The 27620-nt window shown below is 34.5% G+C and overlaps 1 protein-coding gene and 2 long non-coding RNA genes across 3 annotated transcripts; 1 reads left to right on the top strand and 2 right to left on the bottom strand.

Annotated features, from left to right (window-relative positions):
• Positions 1–10033: 10033 nt before the first annotated feature.
• Positions 10034–12327, top strand: LOC126709020 (uncharacterized). The gene is made up of 2 exons (XR_007649299.1): positions 10034–10831; positions 11846–12327. It is a non-coding gene; the product is annotated as an uncharacterized LOC126709020 (long non-coding RNA).
• Positions 12328–12693: 366 nt separating this feature from the next.
• LOC126709019 (uncharacterized) lies at positions 12694–14866 on the bottom strand. Its single transcript, XR_007649298.1, has 2 exons — positions 14475–14866; positions 12694–12999 (listed from the first exon to the last, which is right to left on the bottom strand). It is a non-coding gene; the product is annotated as an uncharacterized LOC126709019 (long non-coding RNA).
• Positions 14867–19401: 4535 nt separating this feature from the next.
• Positions 19402–26684, bottom strand: LOC126709391 (U-box domain-containing protein 35). The gene is made up of 14 exons (XM_050409605.1): positions 26281–26684; positions 25013–25427; positions 24749–24871; positions 22382–22943; positions 21881–21921; positions 21715–21783; positions 21519–21619; positions 21038–21116; positions 20834–20932; positions 20680–20748; positions 20480–20529; positions 20306–20387; positions 20131–20225; positions 19402–20051 (listed from the first exon to the last, which is right to left on the bottom strand). The coding sequence occupies exons 1-14, from the start codon at positions 26613–26615 to the stop codon at positions 19946–19948; spliced, it is 2226 nt and encodes a 741-aa protein (XP_050265562.1). The 5' UTR covers positions 26616–26684; the 3' UTR covers positions 19402–19945.
• Positions 26685–27620: the final 936 nt, after the last annotated feature.

Here is a 27620-nt window from a genome sequence, read left to right on the forward strand (position 1 = left end):
ATTCTTTTTTTAATCCAATCATTTTATCATTCAATTCTATTGATATTATTGTACCTTTTTCTTTAATATACATATGAATTGTAAATCAAATCTCTCCCTCCAATTATCGATTTATAAATATATTATCTTTTATTTAAAAGATTGTACATTTTGGTTAATCTTGAGTCTTGACTACATGCCACTAAACCAAAATTTTTTAAAATTTAAATATCTTGACATTTATGCAATGTGCTGCGTATATAAATTAAAAAGTAATAATAAAAAATTAGTTCCGGAATTGAATCGCCTCATTTACACTTATCAGGGGGAAATTAAAAAACTGATGAATCAAAAATTAGAATTATATTAGTCAAAGTAGGGCTGTCCAGACCCGACCGGAGCCCGAAAACCCTGCCAAACCGCCTAACGTCGACCCTATTCCGGCCCGAACCGAAGGTCCAGTCGGTCGGCGGCGGGTTTCCATTCTCAAAAACTGACACCGGCGGGTCGAGTGGCGGGTTTGCATCTCCAAAACCCGAGCAACCCGAACCCGATCGCAGCTACAAAAATAACCGGCCAAATCCTACAAAAACAAGCCAGATTCGACGAGATCTTGACGAGATCTTGTGGGATTTAGCCAGATTCAGCCAAATTCCAGCAATTTCTAGCCAAAAAAATGCAGATTTCATTAAAAAAATCCAATTTCCAGTGAGATTTTTCCAATTTCCGGCGAGATTTTTCCAGTTTCCTGCAAGATTTTCTAGTTTTTAGCGACAATTCCAGATCTCGACATTTTTTTTTTTCTTTCAAATTTCGATGCCTTTTTTAATTCTGGCAACCGACCCAGCTCGACCGACACTAACCATCACCCGAAATCGAACCAATCGATTTTTTCGGCGATCAGTTTCGGGTTCCTCTACCCCTCTACCCGACACCGGCGGGTCGAGTTCGGGTTGGGTCCAAAATTGACCCGGCCCAACTCATGGACAGCCCTAAGTCAAAGTATCAGCACAACAAGTGAAATACAACCACATGCATGTGTGTCACAGGGTCAATTTTTCTTTTTAATTTTTTGCCTATGATGGCACTAAACCCGACTTAGTCTTAGTCAACACTTCACACACACACTGCAGGAACACTCAGAACAGAATTATCAAGGGAATTCACACACATACAGCACACACAGTATTTACAGGGCACCAATCCCAACATTTATTACTCAATATCAAGTACAAAAGAAGCCTGGAGAATACACATGAAATTCTTTAAGCAAAATTACACACTCTGCTGTTGACAGCCCCAACAACCTAGGATAAATGCACAGAAATAACTGTCACGGCAGTTATTGCCCCTGTCTAAGACCTGCTGCCACATGTGGTCTGACTTAAGACACCTTCAACTGATGTTGTCTTGGCCTGCTCTCCACGTTTCCAGCTCCTATATAGTAGGTCCGAACATCCAGAAAGCTAAGAATTGCTTGGTAACTACTGATAACTGCTGCTGCACACTCTGCACATGTCAGCCCATGTCTCAGGCTCCCAGCACATCATCATGGGGCTTCTGCTCATGCTCCAGCAACCCACACACAATTGTTCCATCACGTTTTAGAAGGCTTGGTCCCCTGCCCAAGCCCTTTTCATCAGCATCACAGCCCACATAACATGGCCATATGCAGCATATTAAGTAACTGCCATCAGCCCACTCATACAAGTTCATGCATTCTACTAGCACCAACCAGCCCAATGCCTTGCACTGCATATCATCATCACAGCAGCCCAACACTACCTTGCATTCAAGCCACCAAACCTACACATAAAGCAACCATAAGCCAAGCCACCATTGCCATGCACCATCCCATAGGATCAGTACCACCTGCTGCTACCCAACATCAAAATCCATCTCTGCCCACCATGGCTCTTCTCTACCATGGCCTTAGGGCATCATGTGGAGCAAGGTGCCTCCACATGCTGTCTCCTATCATGCTTATCACTCTGAATCCAGTAGGGAGACTAGGCTTATCCCCCTCAAAGAGCAGTTAGGAGTTTCACTAGAAAGGCATGAGGAGCTATTGGTGTCTTGAGAAAACATTGAGCCAAGTGACTGGCCTGATGTTGTCCAAGCACTCCAATTCCTCATGCCATCATCATCAGCAACTAAAACTCCTAACAATGTGTCACATTGAAATGCCAAATGAAAAGTAGTAAAACATACAAGTCAAAGTAACTGCATTTTTGTTTTCAGGATGAGTAGTCAAATTAATAGCCCAAGTGAGATGCATGGTAATTATGAAATGAGTAATTTCAAGATCACACTTTTTATCGCACTATTTTTTACAATGAGTAAAATTTAGGTACAGTATTTAGGTGTTGTTTCTTAGATTCCTCTCTTAAAATTCTAATATGTGGATTTTTTCTCATGGGATGGAAGTGTATTTTTTAGTAAAGTAGTCACATGACTAAATCTTAAGAAAGGAACTTAAGGAACAATACCTAAAATGCTGTATCTAAATTTTGTCATTTCACAATAATCTTAGGATTAAATTATGAGATTTTGTTGTCTATAAAAGAACTCAATAGCTTATTATCATTTATCAATATTTGGGATTTCTCGTACTTCAATAATACAATCTTCTTCAAAAGAATTTAAAGTTCAAATTCCCTTTCCTCATTTTTTCTTTAATAATTTAATAAATGTAATGGAGAGGGGGACTTTGAAGTTTGAACCTTAGAAATTTTCGTTAAAAACACTAAGATGTACTGATTAAACTACAAAGGTCTTAATTCCTTTCCTCATTTATGATCATTGAAACATCAAGAAAACAAAGGGGGAGTTAAAGTGCAATATCATGTCATATTGCAATTATTTGATCCACGACCATGAGGCTAGTTGTGTGCTAGGTTATAGCAATTTGTGGTGTTTTTTTTTTTTCTCAAATGCATCACAATATTATTACACAAAAGAATTTGGGAACTAATCTTTTCTTCTTCTCCCTCATATATCAACACACTTGAAATATCTGAAAATAAATGATTCTGACAATAACTTTATAGATCAACTAGCATTTGTTTATTGGTATTTCCAACAAAAACATCAAAAGTTTAAATCTCCCCCATTGTACTATCAAATTTATCAAAGAAAAATGAAAGAATGATTCTTTCATTACTACACAATAGAGTCCAAGGAGGGTGATCAAATGGGCTAAAAAATTACAAAATCCAATTACATTATATGTTTGCCAACACTCAGATGCAATCAAACAACTCTAGTATTAGTATTTAATATTAGAGACTCCATTGTAAAGACTCGAGACTTGTAGCTTAACTAAAATTTTCTATCATTTCCAATGGAGTCTAGGGTTCAAATCCCAAATAACCAAATTATTATTATTATTATTATTATTATTTTGAGAAGATAATACCCAAATTATGTTAATTGCTTTATATGTAAGACATATAGTATTTAAAAATCACATAAAGGCTAAAAAAGGAAAATAAATAAATTCAATTAAAGAGAATCTTTCCTCCCCTTTTATTTTCTCATGCAAAACATAGTTTTAAAAAGATTTTTTTTTTTAAAAAAAGGCCAAACCAAATAAATACGTACTCAATTGGTGTAAATTACCTGATTACCCCCAAATATTTACCTAGCAAATCTGATCAGATGCTGCAACTGTCATAGTACTCTTCCAAAGCAGGGACACGATCAACTAGTCCTACCCCAAGAACATGAGCATCCATACTATCATAGAGGGCCACCACTTTGATTGAGCATTGATTAGATTTCAGATCTCGCATAAAGTAAAAATCTTGATGATAATGATAGCTCCCGATCCAACCAGGTGTTTAAACCCTATAGATATGTTTTTTATTTATGGGATATTAAGGGGTTTGGAAATGTTATTCTAATAATATTATATATATTTTTTAAAAATATGTGTGGATGAAAAAATGTATAAAAATACGTTATTTAAAGCGTGTAATGATACATAAAGCAAAGTAGTGAATTTTTATAGGATTGTTAAAAAAAAATACTGCTGTGATAATGATAGATCTTTCATCTTTGCAAGAGTTTCCAATCCCAAGAAATATCATCAAACTAGAAAATGAATAAGAAGGTAGTCCCCCCTTGTATCCTTATTTCAATTTTGTTTGGGTGTAAATGCATTTTTAGTTTTTATATTTTACATTTTTTTAAAATTTATTTTAGTCTCTATATTTTGTTTTTACCACTTTTAGTCTTTTAATCAATTAACGTATGATATTTAAGTCCTTACCGTCAACCAACTAACAGGAAAAGCTGAGGTGGCTAACATGGGCATTAAAATATTATTAAATAAATTATTTGTCATTTTTTAAATGCAAAAATTAAAAGAAAATTAATTACTCAATTTTAGTTAAAAAAATAAAAAAAAACAAACAAAAAAATTTATTTTCTTTCAAACAAAAATTTTACTTTCTTTTAATTAAAATGATTTTTTTTTCCAGAAGAACATATTCATGTTCTTTATGTTCTTCCCCGTATATGATTCATATTCTTACCAAATTAATCCTTATTTTCTTATCATTTTCTTTTCCTTTCTTGTACTTTCTTTATAACCAAACACATCAAAACAAAATAAATAAATTAAATGTCTTCCTTGTCTTTTTTTTCTTTTTTTTTTCTTTTAATTTTTTTTTTCAGAAGAACATGTTCATGTTCTTTGTGTTCTTCCCTATAATCAATCTCCAGCAAAAAACAAACCCTAAACCCAGATCCAAACCAAACCCCAAACCCATATCCCCAGTAAAGCAAACCTTAGCCTTCAAACCCATAAATTTTCTTGGCAAACAAAAAAAAAAAAAAAAAAAAACCCAAATCACCACCACCGAATCAAAGAACATGAAGATCAAACCTAAGCAAAATAATAGAAACCCAGCAACCAGCAAAGCACCACCACTAAATCAAATCATCCACTACCACATCAACGAAACCACTCCCAAAGTAAACCATCCAAAGAATAGAAACCCAACTCATCCACTCCCAAGCCAAACCATAATCAAAGAAACTTCCAATACCACAACAAGTTAACAACTTGAAAAACAGAAAAAATTTCAAAATGCGAAATGTCCAGCAAATGCCAAACCCAAATCTCCAGCAAACCCCAACCCCAAATGTCTAGAAATGTCAACTTTTTTCTCCTCAGCGCATTTGGCTTCCCCAAAGGTTGTCTCCACCGGCTCCTCAAAGCCCATCAAGAACCATTCATCACTTCATATCTCTGCCGCTTGCACATCAACGGCGGAGAGGCCGACTACTAGGTCCCACACTACCACAATAGCGGTGGTGTGTGGTGGAGAAGAAGGCCAAGCTTGTGAGCTCTGGCCATGGAGCTACGGTGAACAGAGAGAGAGACTTTGAGATTAGAGAGACTTTCCATCCATGGAGGGTGAGGAGAGAGAGAGTTGGAGAATAGATAGAGAAACGGGTTTTGTTTGTTAAATGTGACGAATTTTAGTGTTTAGTTTGTAAGAAAATCTTGATTTTCTGGGGAAAATGTTGATGGTTGGAGAGAGGACTCAAGGGCATCGATGCGTTATTTTAAATCTTCGATATTTTAAATTTTTGGGCAATCAAACATGTTTAGGAAAGAACATGAAGAATATGAACAATCATGTTCTTCCCAAAAACTAATGATTTTTTTTTTTTTTTTAATGTTTGTTTTTAATTTAATTAATTAATGTGTGTGATTATATTATTTTTTTATTCCACCATCAGCCACGTAAGTTTTTGTCGTTAGTTGGATGACAGAAATGACCTAAATATCACGTGTTAATTGATTTAGGGATTAAAAGTGGTAAAACAAAATATAGGGACCAAAATAAAAAAAGTACAAAATATTGAGACTAAAAGTGCATTTACGCATTTTATTTTAAAATGATCACATAACTTTCAAACTTATGTATACAATAAAAACGTCTTTTATATATTTATATAATTAAAAAAAAAAAGTATCATTTTTGTCCTCATTCATTTCACACTAATCCGTATTCCGTAACACCCTTCCCTAGATCTGTATCCAAAGGCGTAGTTATAAATCTCGGCCAAGTTCGGTTAGTTGGATCTTAGAGCAACCATATCAGCTCGTACAAATTTTCTGTCTATTTTACAAGAAAAAACCTACTTTTTCTATTTTACACATCCACTTTTACAAAACACTCACATTAGTTTATCTATTCTACACATTTATTTAATAAAATATTCATTCTTTTTACATTTTTTATTATTTCATTCCCTCTCCTCTCTGGCACATACTCGTCACCTCGTCTTCTCCGTCCACACCCACAGCCAAACAGAAATAGCACCAAACCCAGTTCCACTCCATCATCATCAGAATCAACCCCAGAGACGCTCAAAGACGGTAGTACAATTGTCTCTGCCGTCTAGCATTTGAGTGGAAAAGAAAACGAATTTTACTAAATAAATAAAATTTTGTTTATAGTAAAACGGGACTATTTTGATAAGCAACAACACATTTCGTTTGAGATCTTCAATTGTCTCTGCCTTCAACGAATTTTGTTTGAGATCTTCAATGTCTTGCTCAAATACCAAATGGGCTCCACATTTCGTAATCTCCAATTGGCTGGATGCAAAAGGATCCGCTTTATTCAACCTTAGATTCGCATCAACCCAGGTTCTAAATTCAACCTCAATTTGGTTGAGCGCATAAGCATCTGCTTGATTCAATACGTCTTTCCAGGGGTCTTCGAAGTTTATAGAGAGAAAATATAGGAGATAAATCTGAGACGATTCAATCTTATCAATTTCCGCGGATAATGAAGTGGCCTGGGTTTGGAGATGAGAGAGTCAGATGCAGGAGAGAGAGAAGAAATTAATAAAATAATTATGAACGAGCTACAGTACCCGTGTAAATATACATGGGTACTGTAGCTCATGAAAATATATACACGATTTTACACATTTTTACACCCACTGATGTGGGTGTTTTTTGGCTCAAAATGTGTAAAATTTGCACTATAGATCTATTTTAGAAGACTTTAGATGGTCTGATGTGAATGCTCTTAGTGAACCATTATTTAAGTCATTCTGGTATTTTATGCAAATATGTAGAAATTTAGAGCAATTTTTTGCAACCCATGCAAAAGATTGTAAACGAACTAAACTATTCATAAATAGTTTAAACTAGGCTATTCATAAATAGTTTAAACTAGGCTTGATAAAAAAATTATTTATGTTTATTTGTTTATAAATAAACCAAATTTGAGTTTGGTATGATATAAGAAAATAAAAAATATCCATTAAATTATTTATATAAAATTATCTATTTTATTTTGATTTGGTGAATAAGGAATTATATAAGAGTAATAAGAATATAAATTTTTTTTTGATGAAAATAAGAATATAAAAAATATTGCATAATCATTTGCATAAATGTTTTTTTTTCTTTTTAATTTAGGGGGTCATTATTTAAAATTTCACAAACACCATGGTTCACCATCAAAGCCGAACGTAGAACTAGCTGCACTATTGCCCTTTCAAACCAAACCAACATTCTATCACCCTCAAATTTCCAAATAATTCACTTTAATAAGAAAAAAATTGAGGAAAAAAATCCGTTCCAATATTCCACGCAAAATCCAATATTCTAATTCATTTATTTTTCCCCTCCTCACTTGTTACAAGGCAAAAAAAAAAAAAAAACCTCAATTATTTCCCCCAATAAAAAAAGAAGAAAACCATGCTACGTAACTACACATTTTTAAGGGTAAGTGATGTATATTTTTAGTTAGGGTAATGATGTCTTTTATTTGCTATTATGTGTCAATTGACTCAATTTGCTTTAGTAAAATTCAACCTATTGAACTTTGTCTTTTCTCCTTTGGTGTTTGGACCTTGCGGAACCATCGCAATAGGGTGGTTTTTAAGAACACTCCCCTGAGTCTTTCCATTCACAAGGAAGGTATTCAAAGAGCAGCTAAGTTCACTTTATGTGCTAAAAACCTATCATCCAATAAACCAAGAGTTGAAAGATTTATCCGCTGGGAAAGACCAATCAGAAGTTGGTTCAAATTGAACACGGATGGTGCTTCATTAGGCAACCCAAGTGCAACTGGCGGAGGAGGAATCCTTTGTAATGATTCTGGTTCTTGGGTTAGAGCATTTGTGAGAAATATAGGGACCACCACCAGTGTTCTTGCTGAGCTTTGGGCTCTCAAGGATGGGTTACAAATGTGTCTAAATATGCAAATTAACGCTCTTGAAGTTGAATTGGATGTCAAAGTTATTTCTAATTTGATGAACAATACTGGAAGCCTGAATGCTACTAACTATGCTATTGTGGCTGATTGGGGGGTGTTAATTTCCCTAATTCCTCAAGTTAAGGTGACTCATTGCAATCGGGAAGGCAACCGTTGTGCTGACGCCCTTGCTAGATTAGGGTGCTCCTTATCTACTAATATTATGTATTTCAATTATCCCCCTCCCCCTATCCTAGATGCCTTTATTTTTGACTTGTATGGACTATCTTAGATTAGGATTTGTCCTGTCTCTGCTGTTATTCCTCCCTTTTAGTTGAATGCAATTTCCAGTTTACAAAAAAAAAAAAAAAAAAAAAAAAAAAATTAGACACGAACCCATTAACCCAACCTATAATAAAAAAAGGTCAACCCATACCTGACCAATTAAAATGTCAGGTTGAGCTGAATTAACCTATACCCGACCAAACCCATCCCCTTTTTCCAAGAAGGGATTCAATTTAATTATTTAATTGTTTATTTTTTTTCATATTTGAAAGTAATATGCAAAATTGAATGTTCTCTTTTGGTGGAAAGATAATTAAAACTGGGTTTTTTTTTTTTTTTGGACTTTCATTAATAGCATGCTATTTCTTAAGCATTTCTATGACTACAAATTTTTTTTTTTTTTTGGTCCACAATGTTTAGTATTTTACAGTGATAATATGCTATACCTAATAAAAAAAAAGTATGGTTTACCATATTTAGTATTTTTTTTTCCCGTTTATTTATGATGATGATATTATTAGTGAACTATAGATTATGTAAATAAAGTTAAAATTTTATGTATTATTTATGGAAGGACACGTTTTGCAGCCCAAGTTCAAGATATATGGGATCTTGACCCAGTGAACCCGGTACAATTAATAAATTTGCAAAGAGTGGGTCGAAAAACTAGACCCTAATGAGTTTGAGAACGGCTAGTATGAATTTAAAAGTGATCAAGAAATAACAAGGAGAATAGAGTTGAATGAATTCATTGTCCGATAAAGTATTTTGTCATACAAATCAATTATAAATATAATTTTGATTGCTACAATGTCCTTTGATCAATTTTCAATCCCTTTCTCATGGAGGGTATCTTATATTATATAGCTCCCTTTGGACCATCTTAATTTTACACTTGTTGGTCATTTGAGCTTTCACTTGAGTATCTATCTCATCAGACACCCTATTTGGCTTTCTGTGAGTTGTGGTAGCCAATGCAGCACTGTTTAGAGGTTTTTTCCACATAAATGCGGCCAGAAAAGTAGTTACAGTGTATTTAATGCGGTGGTAGCAGTTTTTCTTTAGATATTTTTGGGTTTCTTTCCTTCTCATATGTTCATGAGGCACGTTCTTATCATTGGAGCTTCCTGGAGAGTCATTCTAATTGCTGGAATAGATATTTGAGTTGCATTAAACATATTAGAGGAGGAGTTCCTTCTCGGATCACCTTCCATTCGTTCCTTACTCATGAAACTTTAAATTGGAACCCCTAATAACTATTTGTTCCTCCTCGGTCCATTCAACGTTTTCGGACAAAGTTCAAGACCCAATATATGATCTTAGACCCTTATCCTTACCATTTAAATTTTATTTTTGGGTATTTAGTTTATTTGTTTTTTTTTATTATTTATATTGGACAGAAGACACAAACAATTTGAACATATTATTATTTCCATTCAGGTAAAAAAATACGAGCCAACACATTCTAATTAACCAGATTCACTCAACCCGTTTAGGCCGAAATATTTCTAACCTGAACCAAATTTGAGGTGTAATCCATTTGAACGAAACCCGACCTATTTGCAAAATGGCAGGTCTAAATGGGCATGAAGGGTAGGGATGGCAGGTTTGGCAAACCTCACGTGGTGGAATGAAGTGTTGACTGTTGAGTTTGGGGCACTGTATTACTTTAGACTTGAGTAGAGATTTTCACGGGTGTCAAACTTCTTTGGGAACGTAAACACACCCTGCCCTGCGGCACTGAAAAAGATTACATAGAAACAACCAAACCAAACCTCTCCCTCCCTGTGCAGAGTCCAGATCAGTGAGGTCGTATCTAGGATCTCCCAGAAAATCTTTTGATGAGAGACTGAACTATAATACAGATTCTTTAAACACGAGGCAACAAGGACTGAGTTTATAGACTCATGATTCCAATGATCTGTACCTAACCCCTACGGCCTACCCTATGCTTTGCATGTAGCTCTAATAATATTGTTTCGTCAACTCACAACAAATACATCGGATTCACATCCAGTGCAATAGATAGGGTATTGCACGGGGTGCAATAGCTTTAATATCAGCCATGGATTAAATCTAATGCTCAGAAAATTGACACGTTATATCTCCACGCTGGCAATTCGCGTGCTTCAATTTCTCTCCTCTCTTTTTTTTTTTCTCTCTTTTCACTTCAGCAATTCAGCTTTCCCAAATATGAGTTTCAGAAAAAAAAAAAAAGAAAAAACTCTCTTGGAGACTCTAAATCCATGGCCGAATCTCAGTGGGCCTCAGCTCATCCCACACCACCACCACCACTGGCGATGCGTCCCGGTCTAGTCTTCTCCTCTTTCAAGGTTTTCTCGTAGCTCTCTCTCTTCTCATTGCACCTACACCACTGCCGTTGGCAGTGCTTATTACCGGTGTCACCACCACTGGTGGCTACCGGGTTTCCCTCTCTCCCTCTCAAATTTATTTTCTCTTTTTTTTTTTTTTTTGTTCCAGTTTTAATTATTTTGATGACTAGAGCTGTATGATTTTGTTTGGGTTTGAAAAATGGGGGTTTTGGTATGAGTCTGTTTTATTGTGTAAATACATGTCATTTTGTGTGTGGGTTATTGAGTGAGTGAATTTTTGTTCTTGAGAGTGCTTAAATTAGTGTAAACACATGGAGTAGTTGAGTGCAGATCTTAAAATCTGGGTATGTAAAGGGTAAGTTCTACTTTTTTTTTTTCCTTCCTTTGCTATGATCTTTGTTATTGCCTTGCTTCTTTATTGTTGCGGTTGCTGTGGCCTTTGAGTACTCTGTTATTGTTGCTGAAGGTGTTTGCTGAAATGCTTCATAGAGGGGTCAAGATAGTTGGGGCTATTGAAACCAAGCTCTTGAAATTCTGAATTTTTTTTTCCAATCGGTCTTTTGGCTAATCCGTTGGATTTTAAAAAAGGCGCTGAATTTCACTAAGGTTATTCGTTGCAAAATTTTAATCTGAAATATTGTCCATAAATTGCAGTTGTTATTTTTAAGGAGTAATCATACATGCAATAGAGAACTCTCACAAATGGGCTTTTTATGTTTGATTCCTTGTTTCATTTTTATACACCTTCAAGATCTTCCTGACTTTCTCTTGTCTCAGGCTTAATGTTCTTTTCTTCTTTACTAAAATCGTATAAATATATATGCTGTATTGCATATGAATTGTGGTTTAAGCTTTAGTATCTCTTATGTGTTTCTGGTGTGCATGCCCTTTGAAGGATGTTGTGCTTATTGGTTTCATTTACTTTCACTCTTCTATGTAGCACTACCATTGTCCTTTTATTTTGATGTAAAGATAGATATATTATTGATATAGTTTGTATACAAAGAAGTATAGACCCTGGGGGTCAGTTAGGGGAAACAAAACAGTAAATGCAGCTGGAGCTAACTACAACAAAACTAAAACCAGTGCTGCCAACTAAACCCAGTGCCGAGAGGGAAATCAATGCAGAATAAGAAAGCAGCAGCCCACATGCTGCAGGCAGCAGCTATCCAGTGCAGAAAAACCAGTGCAGAGGAATGTACAACAAGAAGAAAGAGACACCCCAAGAGTGGAACTAAATGAGTGCATATGATTTTTTATTTACAATTGAGTAGGGTCATGACACAATTTTTTTATTTACAATTGAGTAGGCGCATAAGATTGTTGAAGCATTTGATCTTGAAGCATGCAAGACTTTTTATTTTTATTTTTTTGGTTATTACATGAGAATTAGGTAATATGATGGTAGAAAAAAAATTCTCTATTGTATCATGTTATTATGGCCTTGTAATTAAAGAATATAATTTAATACAATTTAGTTCATTTTTTGGATCAAACTTTTCTTCTTTTTTGGTGGTTTACTTTTATCTTGGATCCATTGATTTTAAAATATGCCAAATATTCTTGAAGACTCTTGTTATGTAATTCTTGTTTTCAAGAGAATATATTGAGCATGAAGTTGTAATTTGACAGAAAAGAACATTAATAGTATTTCCAAGAAATTCCATCATATAGATTGGCTTTTTGGTGAAGAGCCAGAATGAAGCTGTGAATAGTTTATATAATTTGTGTTTTTAAGTCATCCTCCAATTTTTAGTACTTGTTCCAAGCATATTCAAACACAAAGAACTGTTGGTCTCTCCAGCAAGAATGACTCTAATTAGACTAGATAAAAAATTGGAATGCATTAAGACCTAAAAAGCTAATAATAGAACTCCATCACAACATGCTATTTGCAAAACAAATTTGTTTACATTTCATCTATTCATCAACACAAAAAATCAGTTACTACATGAAAATACAACTTGCACAGCAATTCAATTATACAATGGCAACAATGGAAGGCAAGAGATGAATCTCCTGAATGATGCCATGGCCGAGACAAGTCCATTCGAAACTTCAATTTGTTTTGATTTTTCCACTACACAAGATGAATCTCTCTTGAATGATTTAACCAATTTTGAAGAATAGCTTGTCGCATTTCTCAATATGACGAATCTCCCTCAAGACTGCACAACATACAAATAAAACATCTTAACATCACTTCAAAGTTTCTAACAAATATTTTCACAAACACCTTCAGTGCATTTCACAACTCAAACCACAATAGGAACATTGGGAATGAGAAAAAACTGATCCATTGTGACAAATTTCAAACTGAGAAATTAGTATCAAGCTAAGAATCATAGCTCTATTTCAGTAAAAGAAGCTAAAAGGAGTAAGAATTGTATGATCTTAGGCAAATAAATCAAGAAAAGAGAAAAAAGGGGGGGGGGGGGGGGGAATTCAAGTGATTAATAATGAAAATGAATGGCGATTACAGGATGACAATAGACAAAGTACCATGGCTTCCCAAAACACAATTTATTCCCCCTTATAATAGAACTTTTCTGATCCAGAATGGCATCTAATATTTATGGAAATTCTTTAAAGGTTTCGGAATGAAAACACAGCAGTCATTTTTGGACCACAGGTCCACAACACACAAAAACAAACAAAAGGTAATATGATCAAGCTAAGAACAAAACTTTCACCACAAAGATGTTTTAGAGCCTGCAGTTTCATTGTCTCTTCTAGCGCAATTGATTCTAGTTCTGATAAGTTCTTCTGCACTCATCAATTACCTTAAAAGCTGGCTGTCATATTATATATATATATATATATATTTATACGATTTTAGTAAAGAAGAAAAGAACATTAAGCCTGAGACAAGAGAAAGTCAGGAAGATCTTGAAGGCGCATAAAAATGAAACAAGGAATCAAACATAAAAAGCCCATTTGTGAGAGTTCTCTATTGCATGTATGATTACTCCTTAAAAATAACAACTGCAATTTATTGACAATATTTCAGATTAAAATTTTGCAACGAATAACCTTAGTAAAATTCAGCGTCTTTTTTAAAATCCAACGGATTAGCCAAAAGACCGATTGGGAAAAAAAAATCAGAATTTCAGGAGCTTGGTTTCAATAGCCCCAACTATCTTGACCCCTCTATGAAGCATTTCAACAAACACCTTCAGCAACAATAACAGAGGACTCAAAGGCCACAGCAACCGCAACAATAAAGAAGCAAGGCAATAACAAAGATCATAGCAAAGGAAGGAAAAAAAAAAAAAGGTAGAACTTACCCTTTACATACCCAGATTTTAAGATCTGCACTCAACTGCTCCATGTGTTTACACTAATTTAAGCACTCTCAAGAACACAAATTTCACTCACTCAATAACCCACACACAAAATGACATGTATTTACACAATAAAACAGACTCATACCAAAACCCCCATTTTTCAAACCCAAACAAAATCATACAGCTCTAGTCATCAAAATAATTAAAACTGGAACAAAAACAAAAATAAAAGAGAAAATAAATTTGAGAGGGAGAGAGGGAAACTCGGTAGCCACCAGTGGTGGTGACACCGGTAATAAGCACCGCCAACGGCAGTGGTGTGGGTGCAATGAGAAGAGAGAGAGCTACGAGAAAACCTTGAAAGAGGAGAAGCCTAGACCGGGAAGCATAGCCGGTGGTGGTGGTGGTGTGGGATGAGCTGAGGCCCACTGAGATTCGGCCATGGATTTAGAGTCTCCAAGAGAGTTTTTTTTCTTTTGAAACTCATATTTGAGAAAGCTGAATTGCTGAAGTGAAAAGAGAAAAAAAGAGGAGAAAAATTGAAGCACTCGGATTGCCAGCGTGGAGATATAACGTGTCAATTTTCTGAGCATTAGATTTAATCCATGGCTGATATTAAAGCTATTGCACCCCGTGCAATACCCTAGCTATTGCACTGGATGTGAATCCAAATACATCTTTGTTTTCTGTAGGAAAATCAGAAATCTTTGGTGCTGTATGGCTACCAAGGTGTGTGACTACTACTGACCAGTTGAAAATTGAATGACATATATGGTCAAATCTTGTGAAAATGAAAATATGTCGGTGTCGTGTTTCGGAATCTACAGACAGACGACAGAGAGAACAAACCTGTACACATCATGCCCTTTTTTTTTCACCCTGAAAAAGCTATATACACTTTAACAAAAAGCTAATAATAAAGTATTTTCACCAACTTCCCAAAAAAAATAAAAATAAAAAATTCACGGTTAAGATTGTAATGTTACCGTTTTTCATAAATTTTTATTTTTATTTTTTATTATTTATTTTTTTAAAATTAATTTCTTATGTGATTAATAATAATAATTAAAACATCAAGTTGATTTATTACTAAATATTATTATTAAAATATATTATTTTTATTTTTATTAATATTAATCAGCACAAATGATCTCAACATAGTATGGGTTTGTATTCAGTTTAAAAAACTAGCTTATTTTAATATTCAGTTTATTTTTTATACTATTTATGTGCCTTACTGTATTTTTTAGTATTATTCATGAGTATCACTATACTATTTCAGTTAATTTTTACCTATATATAATACTTTTAACAAATAATTTTCAATTTCAACAAAATAAATGGATCCAAAACAAATTCATAGTTATAAAAAAAATTTATAAAAATGAATGTATCTTAAGATTATAAGTAGACTCGTGCTTTGTTCAAGTTTCATGGTGTTGTTTCTATGCATTTTCATGTATTCTTAATTAGTCACTAATTTTATTTATTTTATTTTATATAAAAAAAACTAGTATCATTGTCTTTGACTAGATTAGGAACTTCTTTATAGATTTTATTTATTTATATAAACTCTTCTTAGCTAGATATAAATTTCTTATTAAAAATACTCCCTTCGTTGTTTTAATTTTGTTGTTATATAAATTTTGTGCATTTTAATCCTCTAAGTTATATATTGTTAAGTGTTTACTTAATTTTCTAAAATATTGTTTAACACATAATTAACCTTAGTCCTTAAAAAAAAAAGGTTGATCAAATAAGAAAAGATAATTAAAATTCTTTAAAATGAGGTCACATATCATTTCCATAAAAAGTTACACACTCTCTCTTGGAGCGTAACCACTTCCACTACAAGTGGGTTTTTTTTTTTTTGGTTATGTATGATTTAAATTTTTTCTTATTCTTAGTTAGTTATCATTTTTTTTTTTTGCGATTTTCCTCTCAATTTATTGCAATTTGCAAACTTCACTTTTTTTTTTAAAAAAAATTGTTAATATTTTGTTCTCAGAGGAAAACACAAAGAGAACGAAAGGCTCTAGAGTTTGAGCACACTCATAGCACATGCGAGGAGCTTAAGCTTAGTATTCTATTATTAAAATTTGTAATTTATTTACATGTATAATCTACCACAAAACCATTGTGATTATAACAAGGAAGTAGGAATATAATGAGGCCAAATTGGGTGGAGGATTCGTTGTTTGGACTCGATTTGGTTTATTGTTTGGTGTGAATTGAATGGGTGTACTATCTTTTGCCTATAGACAACAGGTCAAAATTATCTGCTATGACTACTACTAGGTTAATAAATCAATGTTTGGTTAAATAAATGTGCCAAGCTAGTCTTCTAGAAAGGAACACGCGAGGGAAATGCCATTCATATTGAAGAATTTTGGACCAAACCTTGTAGAAACATTACAGATAACAACAGGTTAATGTTGTTAGTTATGAAATAAAACCAGTTGATTCGCATTGATTGTTACTATTCTTCAATGTATATTTGTTTTTAATGGATCTGTGCGTTTATTTATGGTAGATCAGATGTTAGAATGTAAAGTTAGGTGTGTAGTACAAAGGACTTGAAGGTATAAATCTATCATCTTAAATTGAGTCTAGCTAGATTTATATATTAAATACTTTGTACTCCACACCTAACTTACATTTTGCTTTAAATATTGAACATCAAGTAAAGTTTACAGGTAATACCAAATCACGCTTATAACAAGTTATGTGGATCGATAAGGTTGTTCTACCAAAGCCTTTGTATTCCCTACACATCCATAGCTCTAATATGGACTATATTCTGAGCTCTAATATGGATTCAATGGTGGATTTTGTTACAGAAACTAAATACACAATGCTCAGTTGCTCACCACCTGAACGCCCACAATGTTCATAGTCATAGAATATGAGAGAGTTTTTACCTTTGATAATATCTTCCACACACAAAAATGACCATTCGTGAGCCTCATATAGGAATGGGTGGAGAGCCAGAGACGGGGGGCCTCCCCCAAGCTCTCTTTTATCAGTGTAATCACCCAAAATCTCTTGAATTAGTATAAATATTAGATTGGTCAAACAATGAAAATTATGGTTTCTTACAAGCTACAACAATTAAAACTTAATTTTCTCATATCACAAAATTTATTAACTCTAAATTATATTTGTATGGGGGCGGATATCCGAGGCCCAAAAGATGATTGGGCTTGGATCAAGGCCCACTACAATTAATTTGTAGAGATGGGTTTTCAAACCAACAATTGGACTCCTAAAAAGTAGGTTTTGATTAAAGATAAAGAAAATGCAATTTTAATTGAGTTTAAACTAATTTCATAAAGATAGTATGTTTGATTTATCTTCCTTGGAATAGCTGAGGAGTCTCTTACACTTGATAGATTACAAAGATAAGTATTTCTCTCTCTCTGATCTTAAGAATTCGATCCCTATTCATTGGGGATTATTCCTCTTTTATAGTGTTCTTGTTTTGATCTTGGCCCTCCACATGGAGGGCTGCTGATCGCTCCACAAGATACTTGTCTCATCCTTCCTTTTAAGGCCTTGTTGAGCTAATTATAAGCTACTTGGACATTGTTCAAGTGTCAATCAGACATTAATGCAATTGGCATGGTTGGAGTAGAGCATTCAATGCAAAGGTGATGGATGCTTCTCTAGGAAGTTTCCTCCCATCCTTATCCAAGCTAGTTTCCATGGGACTTTTCAGATTGTATACCCATCCCTTACGTAATCCCCATCTTGTTTTCCTTATCGGGTCCTCGACCAAGAGCTTTCCTTGGATTGGTCGTTTTTTGGCCCCGAGCCTTTCTGATGTATGCTTAGGCACGCTTGGGTTAAGTGGGTTGAGAATTGGGCCTGCAAACTCCTCGGACTAGGCCCAATGGAACTAGCATTTTTGGCCTCCCACAATATTCATCTTTCTCATGGCATTTGAACTCAAAGTAACCGGATAAATTTAAAATAAATTTTTAAAAAAATATTATTTATGTCTTATTTTCCCACTACACTATATTCGTATTGTCTCAATCCCCTCACTAATCTTTTACTCTTTAATATATTAACTCTTCACAGTTTCAAACTTTGAGTTTTTGCTATAAGCTTAAATTTTAAATAGTTAGAAAAATAAAAAAAGAAAGTTAAATTTTACATATTTTTTTAAGAACAATCAAGGGAGTGAAAACAATATACAACTTCTAGGTATATTACTACACTTGACACTTTTGCATTTATTTATTTTTCCACTTTATTTCGGTTTGGATCTTGCTTTTTCAAATTTTTTTTTTTTTTTTTTTTTTTTTTTTTTTAGCTTTTATCTTTTCTTATATTTTCAAAGTACAAGCATACTTTAGCCAAAAAAAAAAAAATCAGCAAAAAGCTAAATAAGCTAATGCCAAACACACACTTTATATACTTATGTTAATAGTATGAACTTATTTTGGGATTAATTTTTTCATACAATCTTACCTCCTAGAATTGAAATCCTAGCTCCGCCATTGCAAATAGGCAACCAACAAGTTGTAAGTCACAACATTTAAGCCACACATTCATGCCTTAAAGACAAGACCATTACTGCAGAAAATTAACCGGAAGTGTAGCAGCTGAAGAGCTACTTCCATCCGGGTTGGATTAGGTCTAGTCATACTCATGCCCTTGTGGACACCTGGCCCAAATGCTAACATCTCCCACTTCCTCATTGTGGACATGACAGTCATGCATCCCTCATATCAATATTTAACTCTTGTTTATATATGCTGACAAATAGATTGTGCGACATTCAAATTAATAATCTTCCATTGCCCTAATGCCTAGGTCTAGTTGGTTTCCCAGTCGTGCCTCTTTAGAACACATCACTCGTGGCCATAAATAACATGCTAGAGTTGCAGGCACTAGAACATTTATCTTGTAACATAATCATAAGTCACATAGAGCATAATCAGGGTCTTAATAATGACCAATAGGATTCTCACTGAGTAAACAGGGATTCAATCACTCACTTCCGTAATTGTTCGTAAAACTCATGCAGTATGAATCAGAATCACATGCTACGGTGAAGTTTTATTTTCTAAGTGTGTATATCTATTCTCTCTATATCATTCTATAGATCTAAGTCTGGTCGTTACATTATTTATAACCAGTAGATGAGGTCTTTTGATGACCTCAAATAAAATTCGAATACACAAAGGAACCATTATATAAGTAATTGAGGATTCAACAGTGATAATAGTTTAGAGGAAAAAAAAAAAGAAGGAAAGATAGAAATCAACACCTTGCTAAAAGTGAAACCTCGAAACTCTTGCAACTATAACTTTCAAAACAGTGTCTGTTCATATCAGTGTGAAGATTCTTTACTTTGATCTAGAGTTGGATTACAACAATAACTTGCAAGTCATTACAGTAATTTCTTCTAAAAACTTGCTCTAAAACGTAACACTCGTCCTGTCCACACCTTAAAAAGATCCTCTTGAAAAAGAAAGTACAAATTCCCTATGTGATTATTATTATTATTTTTGTTGATGTGAATTTCTAAGATTTTTAGAGCACCTAACTAATCCCCCGAGTGTGTGTAGTCTTCCTTTCCATGCATACCAAATAGTTATAAGGAGTAATCTCCTGGGGTGTTGCCTTAAGATCTTGGTTAGGAGATATTAATCCAAGACCTCATGGATCACATGAGTATTGAAAACCACTCGACCAATCCCTTGGGATTACCCCATATATGCTATTCAGTTTACCTGTGTGAGCTCCTCTAAACTGTTATAGATTACCTTAACAATTGACCGGCTACTATATATTTAATCTAAACAACATTGCAATTCTAAGGTTCTGAACTCTTCCGGGTTGACACTGCTGCTGCAGCTCTTTGAAGTAGGCCCATCATTCTCTGGATTATGTCTTCAAATGAAGGACGCTGTTCTGGATCACTGCTTGTTTTTAAGTAAATAAAGGTTTAGCTCAACTTGTAGGTTCAATATAAATATTTAATATATAAAATGAAATTACCTTTGCCAACAGTCTTTGATAATGGTTGCCACCTGGGGATCAAGGTCTTCTGGCAGGTCTAATCTTCTATTCATGAATCCCACAACTCCAACAACCTATCAAAATGGAAGACAATGGTCATAGAGGAGCTTCAACGGCTACATAACTTGAATGTGTGTGTTTGAGAGAGAGAGACCTGTAAACCATTTAGGTTGTTCCATGGAATGGATTCCGTCATTAATTCCCACAGGATGACACCAAAACTGAACACATCAGATCTGCTTAGCAAGGAGGAGTTTCATTACTTCAACATTTTTATAAGATTATCATTTACCACTCAGAATTTTAAAGCTCAGTTTTTGTAAATTACTTTTCATTTGAAGGTTCATTCCTTAGGACTTCAGGGGCCATCCACTGAGGCTGCATTTAATAAATAAAAAATTAAAACAAACAAACAAACAATGGATGATTTTCAGTGATAAAAGTTAATTATGCATATGGATACAGAGTTAAAAAGAGATTTTACATTATAAAATAAATGAAAAAAAAAGAGAGAATACAAATCATTACTGTTCCTCTCCCAGATTTTGCTGTTATAAAGGTTGAGTCTTTTAACCTCGACAGGCCAAAGTCTCCAACCTGACAAATTGAATGCCTTGTATAAGCAACTGCTATATGCTCAATCTGCTTGAATTATTTAAAGCAATTAACCAGCACATATTACCTTGACAGTCCAGTTTTTATCGACGAGAAGGTTAGAAGATTTTAGGTCTCTATGTACTATTGGCGGATTTCTGTGATGCAAATAATTCATACCTCTAGCCTGCAGTAACATAATAGATTATGATGGCTCAAACTCAAGTTCAAAAAGTTGATACACATGCCATGAGTGCATGCACAGACTCAGAAAGAGAGAGAGAGAACATACGACATCAAGGGCCATCCTCAGACGCCGTCTAATGTCTAATGCCTGATTGTTCTTGTGAAGTGTTTTGTAAAGGCTTCCTCTGACCATGCAAAACAAAATCTACTTAAAACACTGGAACATATATTTAGCATTAAAAGAGAAAAACATAGGAGACTATGCAGAATCACAGATAGTTGGGCTGATTGGATTGAACCCCAGTATGTACACATCACCCAGCATGAAGTAACCCAATTAATAAAAGTATCACATGCTCGCAGGGCCAATCCGTGGGACTTCTAGAAAAATACTCTAAACAAGAAATTTTGAATGACAAAGGCATAGGCATGTACTCTCAGCCTTACCAATGAACTTTATTTAGCATGAAAGATGGAAAAATACAATTCAACATAACAATCAAATGCTACATTGCTAGGTGGACTGCACTTAACTTAAGATATCATTAGTTTAACCACTCCTTGGACAACACTTCCATATCTATTACCTGGGTAGGAACTCTGTGACAATTGAAAGTCGCTCCTGTGTATATGATGCCCCCATAAACAGCAGTACATTTGGATGTCTTAGTCTCTTCATTATATCAATCTGAAACACATGCAAATGAGATCCCGGGATAAGGTTCTTCCTTTTGCCACCAAGATTTACAACTTACAAGCAGTTGGCTGAGAGTTTAGAGATACCTCTTTTTTGAAGTCAAGTAAAGTTCCCTCACTATATTCATTCCCAAAGTAAACCTTAATGGCAACATCCTGTTATGAACACACTTAAAATTATTAATGTCAAGATATTGATTGAATAATCTTGCTTGGAACAGTAAATAGAGTAATTTGAGAATTTCAAATTTACCGATCCATTCCAAAGTCCATGATAAACAACAGCATAGAAACCTGTCAGGCAAGAACAGATACATATATTCACATCAAATGTCCAGCAACATTTCTTGTGTACATTCTTAAATTTCCATTTCCCGACTTTGTGCCTAAATCTTCTCATAAAATGTAAAGAGCAGCATAATATAGTTATAAATTAATAGAGAATTAAACTAAAAATGAAAGGAGGACCAACCTATTTTTGGGGAAAAAACCTTCGCACAATTAGTTGTAGTAAAATAATTTACTTTCATTATTCTAGTGATTGAAAATGTGTCAAATATTAAATATCAACTGTCATTGTCATTTAATTTTATCAGTGTGTCTAACTTGAGACAGCCAGAGTAGTTGACAGTTGCTAAATTTAGTCTTGATCTACTTCCCCATGGGCCAACATCATAATACGATGGATTGGTTTCAAATTTTAATCATAGAATGCAATTTAGATTCAGATAAAAATGAAGAATCTCAAGTATACCTTGGCCAATCTCTTCCCCAAAGTGAAGGTCTTCCCAGCGAATCTCACAATCTACTATAGAGTTTGACTCATTATCCCCTTTGCTTGATGAACTCCCATTGCTGCCAATGCTCTCCCCTGAATTTGGGAAATGCTTATCACCTGGTTGTCTTTGCATTTCATGTTCTATTTCCAAGGCTTTCAAGTTTGATACTTCTGGTTCCAACTGCTTCACATTGAATTGGCGGCCTAATCTTGGCAATGGGTCTCCAGGTCTGGATAAACCAAAACACTCACAGCACTCCTTTGAAGAGGCTACAACAGAACTCCTCTCAAAGTCACTTTGTTCTCTCCTAGCTGCAAAGGAAGATTTTTTTCTGTGGGGGCTCTCTCCCTTATCCTTTGTATCAAGGGTGCAATGGTGTGAAGTTGATGCCTTTGGATCTCTAAAAGAATTAGGATTGTCTGTCACTTTGCTTTCTGAAGAATCAATTGCACCATTTTCTTGAATACTTCCATCATCTTCTTTACCACAGTTGCTATTTCCCTTAATGTGCTGCAGCTTTGCCAAGACCTTGGCTGCCTACAATCACCCAACCAGTCAATATAGAATAAATGTTGACAAAAGCAGAGGCTATACATACTGAAATGAAGGAATGCAGACGCTCAGGTGATATCATTTTGAAAAAATCTGATTTTGACCCCAAACAACTAAGCAGTGGATTAACCAAATATGTTATGATTGATTCCAAAGAGATGAGCATGTACAGCTATTTCAACCATTATTATAATTCACCAAATCAAAAGCAATAAAGATGTATAGTAGTAAAAAGGTATACAAATATGGTAACGAGGTAGAAAACCAATGAAGAACTTTTTCAAAGGAAAAACCACCTTGGGATCCAATCTCAAAGAAAATTTAGAGATGAAAAAGTTACAATAATCTACTTACAAAATCTTTGTAAAGCTAGACTCTCTATTGTAACCTCAGCAAACACCCCACTTGCCTCCCACCATAATGGCCCTAAAATTTCTGGAATCCTTCTACGCAAAGTTCCTCCACGATCAAATCTCATCTGTGACAACCTGGAACTCCGATTAGAAACAATAATAACCCACTGTCAAAGAACTAACTCCGTGGGTTCAAGGAATCAACGGTTTAGGCTTAAGGAGAAACTGTCAGAGACAAAATTAAAAGATCTCATAAGGAGAATCACTTTAGGGAGAGGAATTTAAAACATTTTACACTCAAGAAGGTTTTCTCTCAACGTAATATTGATTTGGTAGCCTCTCTTCTCTCAATTTGTGCAACATGGGTTGGTTTTATATAGGGAATCATTAGGTTAAGTCATAAGATCTTCAAAGTTGGTTTACTCTTTGTTGCAACTTCACTTGAGCTAGTGTCTAGTGAGGATTGAGTGAACTCTCAGGGACAACATAGTTGTGCCAAATTCAAATAGTCATATCTCACTCATTTTAAATCCAACTAAGGTTAATTTGTGTTCATTTTGAAGCCTTAAATGCCTACTTTCCAGCTAAACAAGTTTTACTCAAAAATTCATTACAGTGTAAAAGATATGAGCAAAAGATCAACAACTCATCATCTTTAAGTAGATTAAATTCTTGTCATCTTTGAGCAATTTCTGAACCAGAATAAACCCTAGCACCACTATGTTGATATAATCCAAATTTGATATGCTTTGGTACTAGGATTTGACAACACATCTATGAACGCTAACACGTTTTTAGTAGGTCATGACATGACTGAAATCCCCAATGTTTTTAGTAACTACTGAAAAAGAAGGGAAAAAAAATCAACTCTAAGAAAGTATACACAACACTGCAGTGTACCATGTAAAAGAGGTTTGGATACAAATGGAATGTAGAGAGAGATATGCTAACTAAAAAATAGAGAGTACCAAAGCATTACTCCAATCAAGCAATGGCGTTTTATAGGAGGATGACTTTTGAGAGAGCAAGGAGAGTGAAAAATTAATCCGCACTTTGGTCCATTTCTAGAACCAATTTATTTATTTTTAAATTGGTAAGTTACACATGCATCCAGTGGGTCTTGAGCTTACAATCTCACCCTATGCCCACACTTAATTATGAGATGAGAAAGTGCTATTTAAACCAAGGCTTGTTGGCCATTTTCGAAACCAATTCCAACCAGTGACTTGAGAAAATTAATACCAAATCATTATACACAGCCAATTGTGGACACATGATCGTATTGGATGAATTCAAATCTAGAGTTCCATATTTGAGAGAGTGATAGGTAGTGAAAGTATTTTTCAAGAGTCAAAAGGTAAGAAACATAATACAATATATCTTCTCCAAAAATACAGACATAAAATTGATTGGGAAGTCATTAGAAAAGGGATTTACCAGTGTACTAGTTTTGTCAAATTTAGCATCTTCACTATTTGTTGCAGTATCCTCCCTGTCCATGGGTGCATCACATGCATTTGATGTATCATTTCCGTGTCTCCGTGATAAAAATTTTGAGGCCTGATTGGTCCAGCAGTACAATTTTTAGAACACACTTTCGGAAACTAGAATTTAATTTGATTACAATGAAAACAATTATAATTACTAAAATAAGAGGAGGAAAGAGAATGAAAGGAATTGTTAAGTGTAACTCATAAGCACCAGATTGGAAACAGAAGATGCAATCTGTGGCACTGGTGCAATTGGTGGACGCTGGTGCCACTGAATCCTTTTCAAGTTTAACCCCCGTGGTCTAGGTTGGCCATTGACATGATCCTGATGTGTTCTCAGGTTGAATGAACCTATACTATTATATGCGGCTGCATCACTTGAAACAGTGATAAAACTAGCAAGCTCACCATCCTCATATAATGGGCTTTTTGTCACTATCGCCATAAATATTTCACCCGACCTCTTCTTAAAGGGAAATTGACCTGACCAGGATTGCCCAGTGCTCAAGCTGTCCATGATTTTCTTAAGAGGTGCATAATAATCTTCAGCAATAAGAAGTTCAGCAACTTGTTTTCCAAGGACTTCATAGTCCTTCCATCCATAGAGACTTTCAGCAGAATAATTCCTAAAATATAAATTTTCCTTTGAGATAACAGCAATATTTGATAGTACTAACATGCAAAAGAAGTTTTTATGAAAAAGACTTATTTCTTTCCTAATCTTAAGTGGAACCTCTTCATTTCTATGAGAAACACATAACTACGGATGAGATGGAATATGCATATTATAGCAGATCCAGACCATACAGAAAAGATCTTAACAAATTCAAGAGTTTGAGGCCTCTTCTATTATTCAAAAAATGCAGCTTTTAAAATATCTCCCACCACAGTACGAGAAAGTATACCATGTTTTAATAATATCAACTCAATATTTATTTTGATATTTTCTACCCAATAAATTAATGATATCTGTTTTTAAAAACTATATCAAACTACTCCAATAATTTAATCATAATCTTCTATATTGTCGGAAAGATAAATTAATCATTTATTGGAGTAGTTTGATGTGATATTTTGAAATATATATTACTTATTTATTGAGTAAGAAATTACAAAATAGATGCTAAGTTGGTATTACCGAAAGATAATATTCTTTCTTCCCAAGTACACCACCTTCCTATTCAAACATCTACTTCTTATATATTAATTACTTCATTTACCTATAATACTTCAACTTCCATCTGATCCAATTTAACATAAAGCTCATTCTTTTCCTTGACCTTATACCTTCACATTAATTAAACCACATTAAACATTCTATTCCTACATAACTGTTCCATAAACCACAACAGTACACTCAGTCACTCACAGTATAACTTACAACCAAACATGGTCAACCAATAAATAAAGTTCACGAACAGACAAACTAATTTCATGAAATCTCTTTGCATACAAAAACTCATATATATACATACATACCAGTATATGATCTCCCCAGAAGAAGCTCTGCACACGTGAACAGCATGACCCATGTTCTCCAACACACTTCTGTACGGACCCCCAGCCCCAAAGAACCCAGGGAAGCAACCCCACCTCGAATCTGAGTCTGAGCCCACCATATCATAATCCACTTCCTTTTTCTTTGTTATCTTATCTTCTTGAACCACCTCATCAAACTGCTCTCTCAGCCTCTCGTGACTCGCCTCCAAACTCTGGAACCGATCCGCCAGAGCTTGGTACAGAGCCGTTTCTGATTTATCTCCGGCCATGGAGGTCCCCTGAGACTCGCCGGAGAAAGCTTGCGCAATGCGCATAGATGTGGTGGTGGTCTACTATATTAGTTTATTAGTTCAAGCTGGTGGTAGTGCTGGCTTTTGTATTTGTATTAGTATTATATTTTTGTGTGTATTATATTTATACCTTTTTCTTCTTTATTCTTATTTGATTTTGTTTTTAAAATATTACTATGCGTGGGGCTTAAGTTTCCGCCACGTGTCACTGGCCGATCAGGGGAAGCTATCAGGTACGGACAGGTGTTGAGTTAACGATATACGATGGCGAATGGGGACAGAGGATTTTGCGGCTTTCAGCTTTTCTAACGTTTTGTTGTTTGAACAGGGTTTGCTATTGGTTGTTGGTTGACGAAACTGGATGGCTTTTTTGTCTTGTTTTATTCCGAATTTGCCCCTGCCGCCATTGGTGTTAATTAAAAAAAAAAAAAAAAGAGCAAGTGGGATGGATGGGTTAGGTTGCTTTACACGACTCAACCTTTTTTTTTTTTTTTTTGAGAAACTTACACGACTCAACCTACACTATGATATTCAATGTATATTTTACAATTTGCAGATGTGCTGACGTGGTGCTTGGTCAAAATCAAAATCAAGGAAAATGATTTATTGTGGAGGATATATTTACCACCAATTGATTTATTAGTTTTTTTTTTTTTAAAATTTATTAGCTTCACATACATTTTTTTGTATAAGATTTTAAGTATTTTTTTTAATTGATATAATTATTATATTATTAGGAAAACTGTACTTTGTATTTGCCAAAAAGAGAAATAATATTCATATTTGATATTTGCCTTTATCTATTGGAAGCCAAATGGGTCACCAAAAAGAAAAGGTAGATATGACAATGAGAATGACTGAATTTATTTGAATGCAGCATCTAACTAATTGTTACACATTTCCGTAGCGTATTGAGGATACAAAAAGATTCAAACATTTTACCAATCATTCTTAAAATCTTGTTCACGTTCCATCATTTACTTTTAATTTTAAAATTAATAAGCAATAGTCATGCTGTTTTTTTTTTTA

This window comes from Quercus robur, chromosome 12 (assembly GCF_932294415.1).
Source record: "Quercus robur chromosome 12, dhQueRobu3.1, whole genome shotgun sequence".
Taxonomy (NCBI): Eukaryota; Viridiplantae; Streptophyta; class Magnoliopsida; order Fagales; family Fagaceae; genus Quercus; species Quercus robur.

Bases quoted from the DNA above. Each gene is read 5' to 3' on its own strand.
- LOC126709391 (XM_050409605.1), bottom strand. From the start codon at position 26,615: ATGCGCATTGCGCAAGCTTTCTCCGGCGAGTCTCAGGGGACCTCCATG. The intron at 20,933-21,037 runs GTATGTTCTCTC...ATGTTACTGCAG, and splicing joins TGAGGATGGCCCTTGATGTC to GCTAGAGGTATGAATTATTT. The intron at 20,226-20,305 runs GTCTCTCTCTCT...CCATTTTGATAG, and splicing joins ACAACCTAAATGGTTTACAG to GTTGTTGGAGTTGTGGGATT.